The following is a 17,991-nucleotide window of genomic DNA, read 5'->3' as shown; positions in this document are numbered from 1 at the left end:
CCAAGTTTTCTCATTATTTTTAGTATCTACTTCACAGGACTGATATGAGGCTCAATGATGGTATACACTTTGTATCCTAAACATGCAACGCATATAAATGTCAGGTATTGTTCTTTAGTACAGATTTATGATTTCATTGCTATAGGGACCTCCCCAGTGAAAAGACTCCCTCTATCCATGAAGACCTGTTTTGCAGTTTATAATCTTAGAAAATAATCTGACTGGGCAGCTAGTTGGCACAGTGGATAGAGCTCAGGACCTGGAGTCAGGAAATCCTAAGTTTAAATACCAGCCTCAGATACTTGCTAGCTGTGGGACCCTGGGCAAGTCACTTAACCTGTTTGCCTCAGTTTCTTCATCTGTACAATGGAGATAATAGTAGCACCTACTTCTCTAGGATTGCTGTGAGGATCAAAAAAGAAAATAACTTGGGGCACTGAGGTCATTTTCTCAGGTAACACAGTCAAGTGTGTGTCAGGAACAGGACTTACCTCAGGTCTTCCTGACTCAAATGACAGCTCTCTCCCTACTTATACAGCAAATTACTGAAGCAATAGAAAGGCACTACATTTCTTTTTTTTTTTTTTGGAGGGGGGAAGGCAGGGCAGTTGGGGTTAAGTGACTTGCCCAATGTCACAGGGCTAGTTTTGTGTTATGTGTCTGAGGCCAGATTTGAACTCAGGTCCTCCCAATTCCAGGGCCAATGCTCTATTCACTGCACCACCTAGCTGCCCCATAAATTTCTTTTCTTTAAACTTATGAACTTAGTAGCCATTACTTTAAAGCATCTTTCCATTCCTTATTTTTATATCTCTTCATATATAGACCAGGAAATTACTTTTTAAAAAATCTTTCCTTTTTAAGCTAAATTATCTCAACAACTATTTCCTGAGTTCTATTTCTAAAGCCTCTAATAAATGTCATTCTTCTCTGATCTCTTCCAATTTTTCTGTAGTAAAGGGATCATCAAGCATTGGAACCATGGGTCAAAGTTTAGAACTCTTCAACCACCTATGTCATATTAGTTGTTTGCTTACAAATGTAAATATGTCAGGAATATTTTTTTTGCTTCCAAATGTAAATATGTCAGGAATCAGGAGGACCTGAGTTCAAATCTGGACTCAGACATATAACACAAAACTAGCCCTGTGATGTTGGGCAAGTCACTTAACCCCAACTGCCCTGCCTTCCCCCCTCCAAAAAAAATCATAGAGCCAAATATTTCTTCTTACAGGACCACTACAGTATTACTGAGTTTATAAATGAACACTTAATACAAAGGATAATAGTAATTCACATTTATAACATACTTTACTCACAATAACCCTAAGTAGTATACACGGAACAAGTTTTATTATCCTCATTTTAGAGATGAGAAAAGAGGGGCTTAGAGTTAAGTGTCTTTGTCCAAGGTCACAGACCTTTTAAAATAGGGCTGAGATTTGAACCCAGGTTCTCTGATTCAGAGGTATTTGTTTTCTACTATACTATTATCTCCATCACAAAGAGAACTCTTTCACAAAGAGAATACATTGTTTTCAAAATAGCATATCAGTGAAAAAAAAATGTACCTTTCACTATCAGAAAACTGGAGGGCTATGGGTGTGGGCAATTGAATATACTATCAAAGTCAGATGTAGGTTAGTTTTGCTGAAATTCTGTTTAAAATTTTTCTTTCTTTTTTATTCTTCATTATAAGGCATGGTTCACTGGGCAAGGAAAGGGGAAAGGATATTATTCACAAATGAAGGTAATGTAAAAACAAAATATAAAAATACCAATAAATTACTTACTTAAAATAATTTTAAACAGACTCTTAGATAAGCATCTTATGAATATATAGATTGATGGGAGTTTGAGACCTAGATATTGGTCCCGGCTCTGCCATCAACTAGAAAGTCAGTAATCTCTCTGTGTCTGTTTCCTTGTGTATCAAATGTGTGTTATAATACCTTGTCCGACTTTCAATTCAGTTCAACAAACATGTGCTAAGAAACTATTATGATCTAGGTACAAGGGAAACAAAGAGAGAAAGCAGAGCCTCTGTTCTCAAGGTTTATTACATTTGATTGGGAGGATACAAAATATAAACAGAAGGGGAGGGGGAGAGAGAGAAAGGGGGTGAGGGGATAGAGAGGGAAGGAGAGAGAGAGGGAAGGAAGGAGAGAAAAGGAGAAAGAAAGGAAGAGGGAGAGAGAGGGAAAGGAAGAAATGAGAGGGGGAGCAAAGGAGGAGAAGAAGAGAGGGAGAGAAAAGAGAGCCTAACAATGGAAAGGCTCCATGTGGGAGGTGGTACGTAACTAGTGAAGATGCAGAAGGAGTCCATTTCAGGAACAGGGGGACAACTTTTACAAAAAGCATGGAGCCAGGAGCTAGAGTGTCAGACTCAATAGAAGTTGTGCCAGTTGGTCTGGAACATAGACTGTATGAAGGAGAATAACATGAAATAAGTCTGAAAAGGTAGGTTGGAAACAGACTGTGGAAGACTTTAAATGATGGGCTAAGGAGTTTGTATTTGATTCCCAAGGCAATAATGAGTCACTTCGGATTTTCAACTGGAGAAGGCATAATGAGACCTTGCTTTCTTCACATGGATATTTGAAAATCAAAGAAGATAAAGGATAGAAATGTAATTTGGAAAGTGAGGAGCATTATGCAAATGTAAGCCATTATGATTCAGATTATGAAAGCTAGTTCAGATGGTGAATAGTAAATGAAAATCCAATCAGTGGGAACAAATATTCTAGAGAAAAAAAAATTGGATAGTGATAGTGAATCAGAGAGAAGAGTCTTCATCAGATACACTTTGGAAGAAGCAGCAAGAAGCCAACAGGAAGGGCTAATCTTAAAGGCTAAATAAAGACTAATAAATAAAAATAAATAAATCAGAAACAAATAAAAAGGCTAATAAAAGTTTTCCTGGCAAACAGTATAGCAAGAAATTGCCAGAGGAAAATTTCTAGGAGCAAGTGCCATTAACAACACCCTCAGATCAATATTTTAAGATAAACCTCACACTTTGGAACACTAGAACCTGCCTCCTTTCCTCTGCCTCTTTGGACATTACTCAGGAAACTGTCCAGGATACTGGTCTAGGTTGCTATTGGAAAAGGAAACACTACCTGGTAGCTACCTATTTTAACTAATTATCCATGCTAATTACGTGCTTCCTAGGGCATGGAGGTGGAACAGCCAAGAGAGTATTAGGCTTGGAATCAGAAAGACTCATCTTTCTGAGTTCAAATCTGGCCTCAGACACTTACTAGGTATGTGATCCCGGGCAATTAATTTAACCCTGTTTGCCTCAGTTAGTCATCTGTAAAATGAGTTGGAGAAGGAAATGGCAAACTACTGCAGCATCTTTGCCAAGACAACCTAAATGGGGTCACTAAGAGTAGGACATGACTAAAAAAATGACTTGAACAATAACAAAATAGGTGCTATGCTCAGTTGTCTCTTCATGACAAACTTATACAAGTGTTTTCAGAGCCCTCTAAATTTTGGTATCCTGGTCAAAAGTCCAGTCACCTCACCCTAGTTATAGCTCTGACAATAACCTAGAATTGTATATGACTTTAAGCTTTATATATAATTTTTTTCTTCCAACCTTATAAGGAAGTAATACAGGTATCATTATTCTCAATTTACATATTAGAAAACTAAGGCTTAGAGGTCTATCACCAAGGCAAAGTTCATAGCACCAATGGCAACTATGAATATGTTGGAATAGTTCTTAATTGCAAAATATAATAGGCTCTCCATATAAAAGACAGAAGCAAAACATTTATTCAGACACCAGAAAGCCAAATCCCAATACCAGAAAAATGTATTCATCATGGCAACAAAGAAGTTCATATACTTTATCACTGTAGAAAGCAACACCATTCCCAAGCTTCCCTCCCCGCCCCAAGGTCTTCCCACAAAAAAACACTCACAATCCTAGCTGTCTCCTTGCCTATGTCCTTTCTCTCCCTCTACTCTAACTTCTCTGATTAATTTCCTACTTCATCCATTCAGCAAACTACTCCCACCACAGGCTCCATGTGATTACATTTGTCCTATTAAGGGGCAGGGAAGATCTTCAAATTCCCCTTACCATTACAAGAGGTTGTAATCTTGTCCAGTCATGCAGCTAATCTTGGTCTCCTACTTCCAGTTTAATTTCTAATATACCACAATTATTCTAGTAAAAAACAAAACAAAACAAAACCAAAACCAGTATAGAATCATAGCAACTGGAATGGGAAGGGACTACCCTGATTATAAAAGTCAACCCCCTCATTTTGTGGGTGAGGGAGGTACCTCCCCTTAATTCTGGGTAAGGTCACATAGTAAATTACAGAACTCGTGTGAGGGCCCAAGTCTTCTGATTACAGACCCAAGTGGACTTCATCGGTAGAGAGATGAAATCATATTCTCTGGTTACATAACATTCAAAAAGTCCCTAAATCTTTTACTTCCCTGTCTGTATAAAGAGAAATAAATAACATCTGTGCCCTCCTTTCTTTTCTCCTCACAAGGATATTGACTAAACAAATTCTACAAATGTGTGTAAATCATGCCTTAGAAGAACCAATATAAATAAATATATATCATTAACATGAGACTTAAGGGTCTTAAATTTTGTGGCTGATTCTGCTACAAATGAACCCAGGCAGGAGGTTCAGCCTATTTGCACTGTTTTCCACACCTGCAGAGTGAGAGCACTACTAATTTACTTGATATGGGTACTGTAAGGAGCGATTAAATTGATGCCTAAGTACTTTGAAAAGCTTGTGAAGCACTTGAAAGGAAAGCACAAGTGCTAAATGAGAAGACTCTCTCAAGATTCTCCTCCCCTTTTCTATTGGCTCCTCTACTTTTTTGTCAACAACAAATGTGTCCATGAATCCACTCAATTAGTCTCAAGTATAAAGGCTGTAATCATTGGCAGGCAGGCACATGGAAGCCTTCTTCATGGTGTACTTAGTCACCTGGGCATTGAGAAAAAAGGAAATGGAATTATTCTTCCTCTGAAAATTGCTTCTTTTACAATCCCTAGTCAGAGGGGCCCTGTTTTATTTCAATCAATGTGTGCAGGCCAATGTTTGTAAGTATTATTTTGCTGACATCTAAGTGGGACTGCTGTGCCCCATCTTAATTATGGAAGGCAGAATTGATGTTAAAATGTGTCTTGGTCATCACCTTTATAGTCAAGTGAAAAAAGGGAGTCATTCAGTCTATGGCTGCATAAAATGTGTTTTTTTTTTCTTTTCTCCTTGAACAATATGTTTTTCCTTCCCCTCCCCCCAGTTATGCCTTTGATGAGAAAAAGGCAAAAATAGCAGCCAGGAAAGAACTAATAATGGTAATAAATTTAGTGGGTATGAAAAAAAAATAGGGATTTCTTAAATAAATGGATTCAGAGTCAGAAGACCTTGCCCTTCTCTGCTACAGCATGCCTGTGTGACCTTGGACAAGTCACAACCTTCCATTTCCTCATCTGCAAAATGAGGGCATTAGAGCAGATCAGAGGTCAGCAAATGAAGGTCTTGTGAGCCATTGTATTTTAAAATATAAAAATAATTCTCAACTGCATAAAAATCAAGTGATGGGCCACTCAGGTAATAGTTTGCCAATTCCTGAACTAGACAATTTCTGAGGTCCTTTCCCATACCAAAGTCCTTTTATTTTCACAATTACTGTACCAAATAAGTATTCCAAACAAAATTTAACCTTGACAAAATAATGCTGAGATGAAGATCCATTAGAGGCCTGTGCTCTGTCAAATTAGCAGCTACCTTGATTATGTTATCCAATCATTCATTCAACATCTCCAGTCATCCTGATCTATATCTGGCCACTGGACCCAGGTGGCTCTGGGGGAGAAAGTGAGTCTGGTGACTTTGCACAACCCTACCTCACTTAAATCCAATTCACTTGCAGGTCATGGCATCACCTCCCTGACATCATGGTCCTCTTTGAGAAAGGACAAACAACATACAATTGAGTACCTAGTAGGTGCATGTGCTCCTAGTAGGTCAGCCAGAAATAGGTTAAAATACTAAGAGTTTTATCCTTCCTATCTAGATACCATTTTGTGGGTGTCGGGGTAGTAATTAACTTTCTTAGTATGCCAAACTGTTGTTGTTGTTCAGTCTTGTCCAACTTTTCATAACCTTATGGACCATGACACTCAAGGACCATACAGTCCATGGGATTTTTTTGGCAAAGATACTGGAGTAGTTTGCCATTTCCTCCTCCAGTGGATTACAGCAAGCAGAGGTTAAGTAACTTGCCCAAGGTCACATGGCTAATGAATGTCTGAGGTCATATTTGAACTCAGGTCTTCCTAACTTCAGGTCCAGTGATCCATCCATTGAGTCATTTAGCTGCTAAACTACCAGTTAGCAAATTACTATTTTAAAATAGCAACTAAAATCACATTATAACAGATTTAGGGCTAGGAGGGTCCACAGAGATCCTCAAGGGAGTTAGGGAGGGAATAAAGCTATTCATTGTTGGATGAGGAAAGTGAAGCCCTGTGAAATCAAATGACTTCCCAGGGTCATACAGGTAATAAATAGTAGACTCATTGGCAATGGATCGGCTGTCACCTCCACTAGTTCCTTGTGTACCCTGGTATGTGGTTTGCGTGGATCTTAAAATTAGGACTTGTTGACAAAATGGACTAAATCATCAATATTATTCAGAGAGGTCACATTCTAGATTTTGGCTGCAGCATATATGCTAAAGACTGGAAAGTTCTATACAGTGGAATTCCCTATGTAACCCAGTATAAATCTCTAATCAAATAGGCTACAGAGTCTGCAGAGAAGTGAAAGGTATGATAAAATAAAGTTTGATTAACCACGTACATGTCTTGAGGACAAGGGACTTTATCAAATATTTCTTAGTACCCATCCACAGTGGCAGGCACTTTCACTCTCTCTAGTCTATTTCACAGGTTATTGATTCATAGGGCTTCTTCTCTCACCGCTGCACAGATAGTTTGATAATCTGTCTGTTTAGTCGCCATCTTACATTTACACTTATGCGTGTGCGCTGGATATTTCCATTTGAAGGTTCTAAAGTCATTTCAAATGCAAACTGAACTGATCATCTCCTCTCTACTGGTCCGAACATTTCTTCTTTTATATTTCCTAACTCTGTCAATGACAGCCCATCATCTCTTTCCTTTAATGCTAATAAGTCTACCTCCCTCTGATCTCTTCTTTTGGAGGAGATGAATTTCTCCTCTAAAAATGCAGTTTTGTGTTCCTTCACTAAATAAATTCAATAATGTCTCCATTACATTTCTAATGCTATCCAACTAATTTTGCTTCTAGGTTTTCGGTGCTGACTAACTGTCACATGGGAACAACTTTGAAGAAAGGATTTCACAGCAACATTCTTTTTTTAGTGAAATTCATTTCCCAACCATTTTTACCTCAGAGAATGATTAAATGAATGTTGACAGTCAACCCATTCAACTTTATTAGGGCCAGAACTTTAATCATAATGGCCTTTTCAAATCAAATGACCATCAAGTTTGGAGATGTCTTTTTTTTTTTTTTGACATGAGATATTAACAAGCCATCCTAAACAGATTTTGTTCCAAGAAACTCAAAGCAGTTAGTCACTTCAAATCCTTATAATGTTGTCTTTATTAACATAGGTGAGGATTTAGAAATTAAAATTAAAGCACTTTTGGGGGTAATTTATTTTCTAATTCTCTCCAATTTACTTGCCAAAATGGAAATATTTGAAATTACCATATGGCATATTTAAAATTTCCCTCCAAAATGAACTGAAAATAATTTTGTTTTAAGAACTACATTGACAGTCTTGATAATTAAAGATATCTAGGATGTCTCAAAATCGGGTTTAGAGGTTCATTAAGACATAGTATTAAGAATATTATCTGTCTAAAGTTCTTTTTTTTTTTTTTAAAAGCAATCGGGGTTAAGTAACTTGCTCAAAGTTACACGGCTAGAGTTATTTCTAGGTGTGGTGCTAAGTATCTGAGCCCAGATTTGATCCCCAGGTCATCCCAACACTGGAGCCAGTGCCCTTACTTGCTGAGCCACCTGGCCGCCCCTAAGCAATTGGGGTTAAGAAACTTGCTCAAGGTTACACAGCCAGGTCTTTCTGGCTGGGTGCTAAGTGTCTGAGCCTGGGATTTGATCCCCAGGTCATCCCAACACTGGAGCCGGTACTCTCACTCGCTGGGCTACCTGGCCACCCCTCTAAAGTTCTTTATGAAATGCCAAGCATAACTTGGGTTTGGTGCAATGGTAAAAAGATTGGGCTTGGGGCCAGAGGATCCTGGTTCATTTCTGCTTTTGCTTTGCTTTATCAATTTGACCTTAGAAAGTCATTTAATTTCTCTGGGCCTTAGTTTCTGTGTTTGTAAAGTAAGGGGTTAGACTAGCCCGATCATTCAATTTACAAGGCACCTCCTACAGTTCCTGGTGATACAAAGACAAAAATGAAATGATCCTGACTCTCAAAGTCCCTTCAAGCTTTTAACCCATGACCCTATGATTATGATGATTCAACACATACTTATTTCAATTCAGCAAATATTTATTAAATGCTTAGTATGCACCAAACACTGAATATTTTTCTAATTTTTGAACAGATAAAAATGTTAGATAAGAAGATATGGCTTCCTCCATCAAATTGCTTATAACCTAGTAGAAGATATATCCATACAGAAATAAGCACCATGCAAAATAAAGCATAATAAATTTATGAGAGGGAAAAAAACAGCAATGTGCTGTGTGAGGACCAAGTAAAGAGAGATTAATTTCTGACTGGAGGAATCTGGGAAGGTTTAATTGAACAGGCAGTATTTGACCAGTCTCTTAAAAAGAAGTAGGCAGAAATAGGAGCCTTAGCACGGTGCTTGGAACATAATTGTGCTTAATGAATGCTTACTTGCTTGATTAACAAAGGGAAGGATAGATAATTACTAAAAGACTTGTAACTTCTGGGGAGTGAGGGTCAGAAGGGAGTGTGGTTGGGAGCAAGAAAGGGTATGAAATATCTGGCTGGGGGTGGGGAGTGAAGGGAGAGCTGCAGGGACCTGGGGGAGGAGAAACTCATAATGTTACCTGTGCCCTCTGAATTTTCCATCTGTACAGAGGATGAACTGCTTCAAACGTCAAAGCTACCACTTGGAAACTCAGGCAGCTGGTGGTCAGGGAAGTATATCTTCGCATTTTGCATCCAGATCCCTTTAAGTTCTATACCCTAGGATAAGTTCTGATGGATTCATGCTAGTTATGGCTCAGATGCTGTGGAATAAGGTGAAAAATGTCTGGAAAGATAGTTTGGTTACATACTGTGGCAGGCTTTAAATGTCAGCCTAAAGAATTTGGACTTTTTCAATAAGTAATAGCAAACCATTGAAGGATCTTGAGCAGAAGACTAACATGTCCTTATCTATCATATTTGTACATCATAAGACAAAAATCCTCAATCAGTATTCACCCAATCAGGTGAACTATGTATGCCAGAAGGCTTGGACACTTCTACTGACAAAGAAGCAGCAATGTGGATAAGGATTAGGTACCATCTTTGAAGAAAGGATTTCCCAGGGACATTCATCTCCAACAGAAAACACTATCCTGAGAATGGTCCTTGCACATCCTTTCACCCAAGTGGCATAGGGATGCAGACATTTCCACTACTTTCTTAGAATGATGACCTGGTGTTTTCCCCTTTGCAGCCTTAGAGAATAGACTGTCCCTTGCAATGAGACTCACCTGTTTCTGTTGACAATCTTGTCCTTGTGCTTCTTTTCTCAAAAATCATGCTGAGGGATTTCCCTTGTAACAAAGGCAAGTACTGAAAACCAATGATAAGAAGTGAATTATAAATTTATCAGTTTTATTTTAAACACAGTGCTTTATAGATTGAAGTAGTCAGAATAAGTGATCTTTAAGCAGAAGTTTAAATTCTGCTTATTCTCCCTTCATAATATGTCCAAAACATTTAAAAATAGGAGTTTTAAATTATTTCACATCTTAGAACAGAAGTGGAAGATTAAGGAAACAGCACCCTCATCCCACCCTATCTCCATCACCAAAATCCTCAGCAATTTGGAGAAATTTTACTTGTTTCTCCAGGCTAGATGTAAGGATTAAAAATCATTCCATTTTTTATTGATATTCCAATATCGATTTACATTTTATCAAGGACCAGGACAGATCCCTGCCCATTTTATTGAGACCCCACTCCTGGAGCTGCCCTAAAATGGTAATATGACTTAATGGACAAATATTTTCTCATTTGTCAGCCTTCTCCACAGCTCAGGAAACAAGCTTGGACTCTTATTTAAGTCAATGTCTAAACCACTAAGTTTCAGATAAACTTTGTATAAACATTAACTTGGGATAAGAAAGGGCTTGTTTACATGTATTTGAAAGGAACTGTTTAGGAGATATGAGGGGCTCCTCCTTCCTGTTCTGTGTATAGATAATCAAGCAAAAGCCTCTGCTTTTCTTTTCTCATTTTTTTCCTTTTTCTCTTTCTTTTCCCTTTTAAGATCTTTTCTGGGGAAGACTACCCAAGAGAACAAGTTAGTGTACCAGTCTGACACTTATAAAAAGGATAAGGTGTCAATGCCAACAATTGCCAAGGTTATCATCTCTGTGTTTCTTGACCTGCATGAGAAACCCAACCCACAAAAGTTTGCTCTTCTTCTGGTCTCTGAAACTTGAATTAAAAGATTTAGGAGTGAATACTCTCTCTCCTCTCTCTGTCTCTTTCTGTGTGTGTGTGTCTCTATACACACACACACATATTGTTTAAGGGCATTATATATTGTCATTAAACTTTTTTTTTCATCCAGGGACTCTTTTTAAAAAAAAATGTTTCAAACACTTGGAATTAATTAGGCTTGGAATGGATAATGCTTTTGCTATTATTTAGACCAGGGATTCTTAACATTTTTGGTGTCGTGGACCCCTTTGGCTGTCTGATTTCACCTACAGGGCCTTTTTCAGAATGTTTGTTGCCTACATTCATACTTGAAGGAAATGCTAAATTTAGTTAGAGGCTAGTGAAAATAAAAATTGTTTCCACACACACACACTTCTATTTAAGTTCACAGACCTCCTGAAATTTCTCCATGGAGTTGCTGAGGGTCCCTAAATTCCAAGTCAGAAAACTCTGACTATAGACTGTCAAGCCACAGTTGCACCTAAAGAATGCCTAAAATGCTTTTAAAACATTAAGGGCTATGTAAATTCTAAATAAATATAATTGTTAAATACTCAGTTCCACTTCTTCCCAGAGCTTCCTCTTTCTTTTTAGATACATGTGACAATATTGGCCTTCTTTTTCTTTCAGTTTTCTTCTGAATTAATGGTATGTGTGATCAATATCAGAATATAATAATAATAACAATAATCTTAATAATTTCTCCTACAAATGTAGTAAGAATTTGAGGGTATATGGATTGGACTAGATAGCTGCCAAGGTTCCTTCCAACTCTGATATTCAGTGTTTTTATTTATCAAACAGTGGGTTACTTGAGGCAGCTAGGTAGCACAGTGAATAGACCACCAGCACTGGAGTCAGGAGGACTAGAGTTCAAATTCAGCCTCAGACACTTAACATGTAATAGCCACGTGACCTTGGACAAGTCACTTAACTCCCATTGGCCTGCCTTCTCCCCTCTATATAAAGCAAAAAAACGAAAATGGAAAAAAAAACCAGTGGGTTACTGAATTCAATTGTTTCTGATTCTCCCTTGTCTAGTCTGTAATATTGATCACTCTCCCTATAAAAATAACCAATACCAGACAGTTTTGATGACTATTGCTTTATGATATGGTTTGAGGTCTGGAAGTGCTATTCTTCCTTTGTCCTTATCTCTTTTCATTCCTTTTGATATTCCAGATCTTTTGTTTTTCCAAATGAATTACTTTTTTTTTTTTAAATCAGATTCTATAAAATATCCCTTTGGTAAAGCATTAAAAGTGCAAATTAGCTTTGGTAGTATTGTCTTTTTTTTTTTAGTTACATTGGCAAGACCCAGCTGCAAACACTGAACATTACTTCAGCTATTCAAGTTGGGTTTTCTTGTTTGTTTATTTCTTTAAGGAGGACTTTTTAATATAATCTATGCAAGTCTTTCATGCGCTTTAGTAGACCCATTCCCTGATACTTTATGCATATTGTAGTTATTTGGAATGGGAATTTCCTTTTCTATTATTTCTTGTGGAATTTTGTTCCTATTTACAAGTGTGGTTGATCTTTGAGGACTTGTTTTATAATCTGTAACAAAAACTATTATCTCCATTAGTACGTTTGCTTATTCCTTAGGATTTTAAAAGTATGCTCAGTAAATAGGGATAGTTCTATCTCCTCTTTATCTATCTCTATGTTTTTAGTTTATTTCTCTTGTCTTATTGTTGTTGCTAGTATTTCCAGAGCTATATCAAATAATATTGGACAAAATGTACATCATTGTTCTACTCCTATGTTTACTGGAAATGTATCTAGTGTATTCCCACTGCACATGAGGCTTGCTTTTGGTTTTAAATAGGTGTTTTTTAATGATATTTTTAAAAATCCTTCTATGCCCATATTTTAAAGGGTTTTTTTTTTTAAAAAAATGTTTTTTTTAGCATAACAAGTGTTGCACTTTGGTCAAAGGCTTTTTTCTGCATGTATTGAGATAGTCTAGATGTTTTTGTTTTTAATATGAAAATGTTGTTTTCCTAATGTTGAACCATCCTTGCATCCCTGATATAAATCCAACCCACCTACAAAAAACTCCCTATTTGATTAAATTGTTTGGCAAACTGGTAAGTAGTCTGGCAGAAATTAGGCTGAGACCAACATTTTACATCACATTCCACAATACATTTTAAATGAATATGCAACCTTAATACTAAAGATCATACTATTAAAAAAATTAGAAGGCAAGCAGATTATATACTTTTCAGAGCTATGGCTAGGAGATGTATTCTTAACCAAACAAGAGAAAGAGGCAATTAAAAAAGATGAAATAAATAACTTTGATTACATGAATGAGGAAAAATCTTTGTATCAAGTTTCTCTGATAAATGTTTCATATCCAAGATATAAAAATAATTAATAATTATATGTATATGTGTGTTTATATAGGTATATATATACATACACAAGTGTGTATATGCATGTCTATATACATACATAGGCATGTGAGTACATACACATTAGCAATTTCCCAATAGGCAAGTGGTCAAGGGATATGAATAAACAGTTCTCAAATTACAGAATTTTTATAGAATTACAATTACAGTTACAATTTACACAATTACAAATTACAGAATTACAAAATGTTTACAATCACATGAAAAAATGCTCCAAATTGCTAATTAGAGAAATGCTCATCAAAATAACTCAAGTGTTTCTCCTCAGACCCTACAGATTAACAAAGATGACAAAAAATGGCAATACTCAGTTCTGGAGTGGTATGGGATGATAGGAACATTAATATGTTGTTGAAGCTGTGAATTGGCACAACCATTTTGGAAAGTGATTTGGAATTATGCCACTAAGGTGACTAAAATGTTCATATTCTTTAACCCATAGATTCCATTAACTGGGCTTATATCCCAAGGGAGCCATTGATAAGAAGAAAAATTCCCATATATATATATATATATACATATATATATATTTTCGTGATAGCAAAGAATTGGAAACAAAGTAGATATCCCTCAATTAAGAAATGACTAAACAAATTATAATGCACAAATGTGATGGAATATTGCTGTGCTTTAAAAAATGATGTATATGATGAATACAGAGAAGCATGGAGAGATCTACATGAATTGATAAAGAGCAAAGTAAACAGAGCCCCAAAATATTATATATATATATACACCCCCCCACACACACACTGTCTATACCAATGCAAATAGAAAGAGCCACATACAAAAATCAAAAATGAATGCAGAAAAATTATAAAGCTCTAAAATAAAATAAAATCTCTTCTCCAAAGAGGAGATAAAGAAGACACCCCTAACCTCTACCTCCTTCATGGAGGTGGAAAATCCAGAGGTATTATACATTATATATATTTTCAAATTTTTTCAATGTATTGATACAGTTGTGCTGATTTTTTTCTCTTTTCTTTTTCTTTTCTCTCTCTCTCTCTCCATATATATACACACATAATTATACATGTAATATATAAATATGGGATGTCTCTCTGGGAAGGGGAAGGGGAAGAATACTTTCATATGAAGATATGAAAAACAAGAGTTCAATAAAAACCTTTATAAAAAAGAAATTCAGTGCTTCTGTGATCCTCAAAGCAACCCTGTGAGGTAATTACTATTATTCCTATTTTACAGATGAGAAAATTGGAGCTTATAGAGTTAACTTAATGAAGGGCAGACAGGTATAATAAGCATGTGTGTATGCATGTGTATGTACACATATATGTATATATACATACATTTATGTGTGTAGGTATATATATATAATTGCAAATGTATGCACATTTGTATGTATATAATTTGAAAATGGAATGCAGAGAAATATGGTACTTTAATGTTTACAAATCATTTTAGATACATTATCTCATTTTATCTTGAAAGATTATCTTATGGAAGAAGGGTTACATTTGCTCCATTTGGTACCAAGGGGAGTAATAGAAGTGGCAAGAGGGCAAATTTCTTTTTGACAGAAATAATAACTTCTAAACAGGTCAAGTTATTTGGAAGCAGAGTAGACAGCCTCTGGAGATAGTGGGTTACCTCTTACTGGAGGACTTCAAGCAAAGAATGGCTTTCCTTGAGGCTGTTGAAGTGTGTGTGTGTGTGTGTGTGTGTGTGTGTGTGTGTGTGTGTGTGTGTAGTAATATATTCATATGTATAAATACAATATGAAACTGAAATTTACAGAATGAAAGAAATGGATATTTCTTGTTTTCATTTGGTAGGACACAGGGGAACATGAGAGAAGAGAGCTAGTGCAAGAAAAAAGAAAATGTTTCACGATGAATGATTTTCTTAGGTTCTGATCCAGTTTCTAAAAGAGAACTTGAATATTTCATACAAATGAAATCCTCTAATTTATTATCAAATCACTCATTTTGCTGCCCACAGTAATCATTTTCTATTCCAAAGGTTCTCAGGATTTACTGCAAAGGCTGCTATTGAGTAATCTTTTTGTCAGCAATTTCAAAGTTTTTACATACCTCTCCTTTCTGTTTTATTCTGTACTTTAGATCTGCTGATAGCCAGAGTAAATACTTGATTTCTTCTCCTGTAAAATCTTTTAGAGTTAAGAGATGACGTCCTTTCAATTGGACATTACTTTGAACTGATTTTCCACATCTGAATGGGAAAAAAAGGGGAAAAATACTTTAAAAGACAACCTTAGTGATGTACCCTTTGTTTTTTTTTCTTTTGAGAAGCAACATAACAAATTAGACTGACTGTCCCTTGATTCTGTGAAGTTAATGTATTTAAATATAATTAGCAGAGCTATGGTTTAGAATTTAAATGAACCAATATTTCCTTTAGTTAAGAAAAGGAAGGACATGAAGGAGAGAATGAATAATTGTGCTGCTAATAGGGTAACATCTACTAATTGGGAAAATTTGTTACTTTGTTACATTGTAGCTCCCATTTAACAGTGATTGCTGTTGCTTGTCAATAAAAATCAAGCATAGCTAATGCAAATAATGTCTATTAAAAATTCATATATTACTGATATTGGAATAGTTGTCATACAGGCTAACTATTAATCCTTGGCCCCAGTATGAAGCACAAGCTACTTCTATTGATGGCAAAAGTCTTTGATTGTGCTTATAAGAACTCACATTGCTTTCACCCAATCCAGTAGAAAAACAAAAAGTTCATTTACTTGTTATGTTGTTAAGGTAGCACAGCAAGTAAGAGCACTGGCTCCAGTGTGGGGACGACCTGGGGATCGAATCTGGGCTCAGACACTTAGCATCCACCCAGAAACACCTGGCTGTGTAACCTTGAGCAAGTCCCTTAACCCCAATTGCTTAGGGGTGGCTGGGTGGCTCAGTGAATAAGAGCACCGGCCCCAGTGTCGGGATGACCTGGGGATCAAATCCAGGCTCTGATACTTAGCACCACACCCAGAAATAACTGGCCATGTAACCTTGAGCAAGTTACTTAACCCTGATTGCTTAAAAAAAAAAAGAATGAGAATGCTATTTTGACATATTTTTTCACTATATTAACCAATTTGTTGACTAAATTATTGTTGGGTCACAATATTGGTTGGTTCTTTGGGTGGCCTCTTTCTGTATCCCCAGCAATTAGAACAGTACCTGGTACACAGTGGTCCCTTAATAAATGTTTATTGATTGATTGAATATTTAAAAATATAAATTGCCCAGATTAATATAACAGGAAATAGAATACTTAAATAATTTTGTCTTAGAAAAAAAGTTGAAAAGAGTTCCTTAGAAAAAATCTAGGAACAGATGGATTTATGAGCAAATTCTACCAAATATTTAAAAACAATTAATTCCAATACAACTATTCAGGGAAAAATACAGAAGGAGTCCTATCAAACTCCTTCTATGACACAAATATAGTCTTGATACCTATTCAAAACAGAGAAAGAAAATTATAGATCAATTTCCCTAATGAATATTAATACAAATATTTTCAATAAAATATTTGCAAGGAGATTACAGCAATATATCACATAAATCATATACTATGACCAGTCTGAATTTATACCAGGAATGCAGGACTAGTTCAATATTAGGAAAATTCTAAGTATAATTCATCATACTGATAGCAAAAACGACAAAAATAATATGATTATTTCAATAGCTGCAGAAAAAAACTTCTGACAAAATATAATACCTATATCTGAGAAAAACCTTAGAAAGCACAGAAATAAATGGAGCTTTCTTTAAAATGATAAATGGTATCTATTTAAAACCAAAGCAAACATTATTTATAATAGGGGTAATAGAAGCCTTTCCAATAAGATCAGGGTTTAGCAAGGATGTCCATTATCACCATTACTATTCTATATCTAGCCATAGCAATAAGAAAAAGAAATTAAAGAATAAGAATAAACAAAGAAGATAAAAAATTATCACTTTTTCAGGTTATAAAAAACTAATCAAAATAATTTAAAAATTCAGTAAAGTTGCAATATATAAAATAAATCCACACTTGTCATCAGCATTCCTATATATTATAAAAAAAAACAGAAGGAAGAGATAGAGGAATTTCATTTAAAATAACTAGACAGCATAAAATACTTGTAAGTCTACCTGTCAACACACAGGAACTGTATAAACACAATTATTAAGCATTCTTCATCTGAATAAAGACAGACTCTAATAAGGGGAGAAATATTAATTGCTCATGTGTAGGTCAAACCAATAATAAAAATGATAGTAGTACCTAAACTAATTTACTTATTCAGTTCCATACCAATCAAAATACTAAAGAATTACTTGATAGAGCTAGAAAAAAAATGACAAAATTGATCTGGAGGAACAAAAGGTCCAGTATATCAAGGGAATCAATGTGGGAAAAAACTGGGAAGGAAGGGGGCCTAGCAATACTGGCTCTCAAATACTATAAAGATGCAATTGTCAAAACAATTTGGAACTGGGTAAGAAATAGAGTGGCTGACCAGAGGGACAGATTAGGTATACAATATACAGGAGTAAATAAGGAGTAACCTAGCATTTGAGAAACCAAAAGATCCAAGCTATTGGGGCAAAAATTCACTATTTGAAAAAAATAAACCTGCTGTGAAAACTGAAAAACAGACTAGCAGAAGCAAGGTATAGAACATTTCATGCCATGTAGCAAGATAAACAAAAAATGGATACATCATTTAGTTACAAAAGATAATATCATTAGAAAATTGTTGCAGCATGGAAACAATTGTCTATCAGATCTGTGGATAAAGGAAGAGTTCATGACCAAGCAAGAGACAAGAGATTTCCACAGGAGATAAAATGAATAATTTTAATTACATAAAATT

The 17,991-nt window shown here is 35.7% G+C and overlaps 1 protein-coding gene across 1 annotated transcript in view; it reads right to left on the bottom strand.

Annotated features, from left to right (window-relative positions):
• Positions 1-17,991, bottom strand: part of OTC (ornithine transcarbamylase) — a 75,651-nt gene that overhangs the window by 39,945 nt on the left and 17,715 nt on the right. The window contains exons 2-3 of the mRNA XM_069065670.1: positions 15,191-15,329; positions 9,753-9,834 (exon numbers count right to left, since the gene is read on the bottom strand). Coding sequence (XP_068921771.1) covers positions 9,753-9,834; positions 15,191-15,329 — 221 coding nt within the window. The remainder of the gene's footprint in view (positions 1-9,752; positions 9,835-15,190; positions 15,330-17,991) is intronic.

Source organism: Petaurus breviceps, unplaced genomic scaffold, assembly GCF_028583685.1.
Source record: "Petaurus breviceps papuanus isolate PSGF00001 unplaced genomic scaffold, PetGlider_PUasm1.0 90700, whole genome shotgun sequence".
Lineage (NCBI taxonomy): Eukaryota > Metazoa > Chordata > Mammalia > Diprotodontia > Petauridae > Petaurus > Petaurus breviceps.
This window is presented reverse-complemented; position numbering and strand designations above follow the sequence as displayed.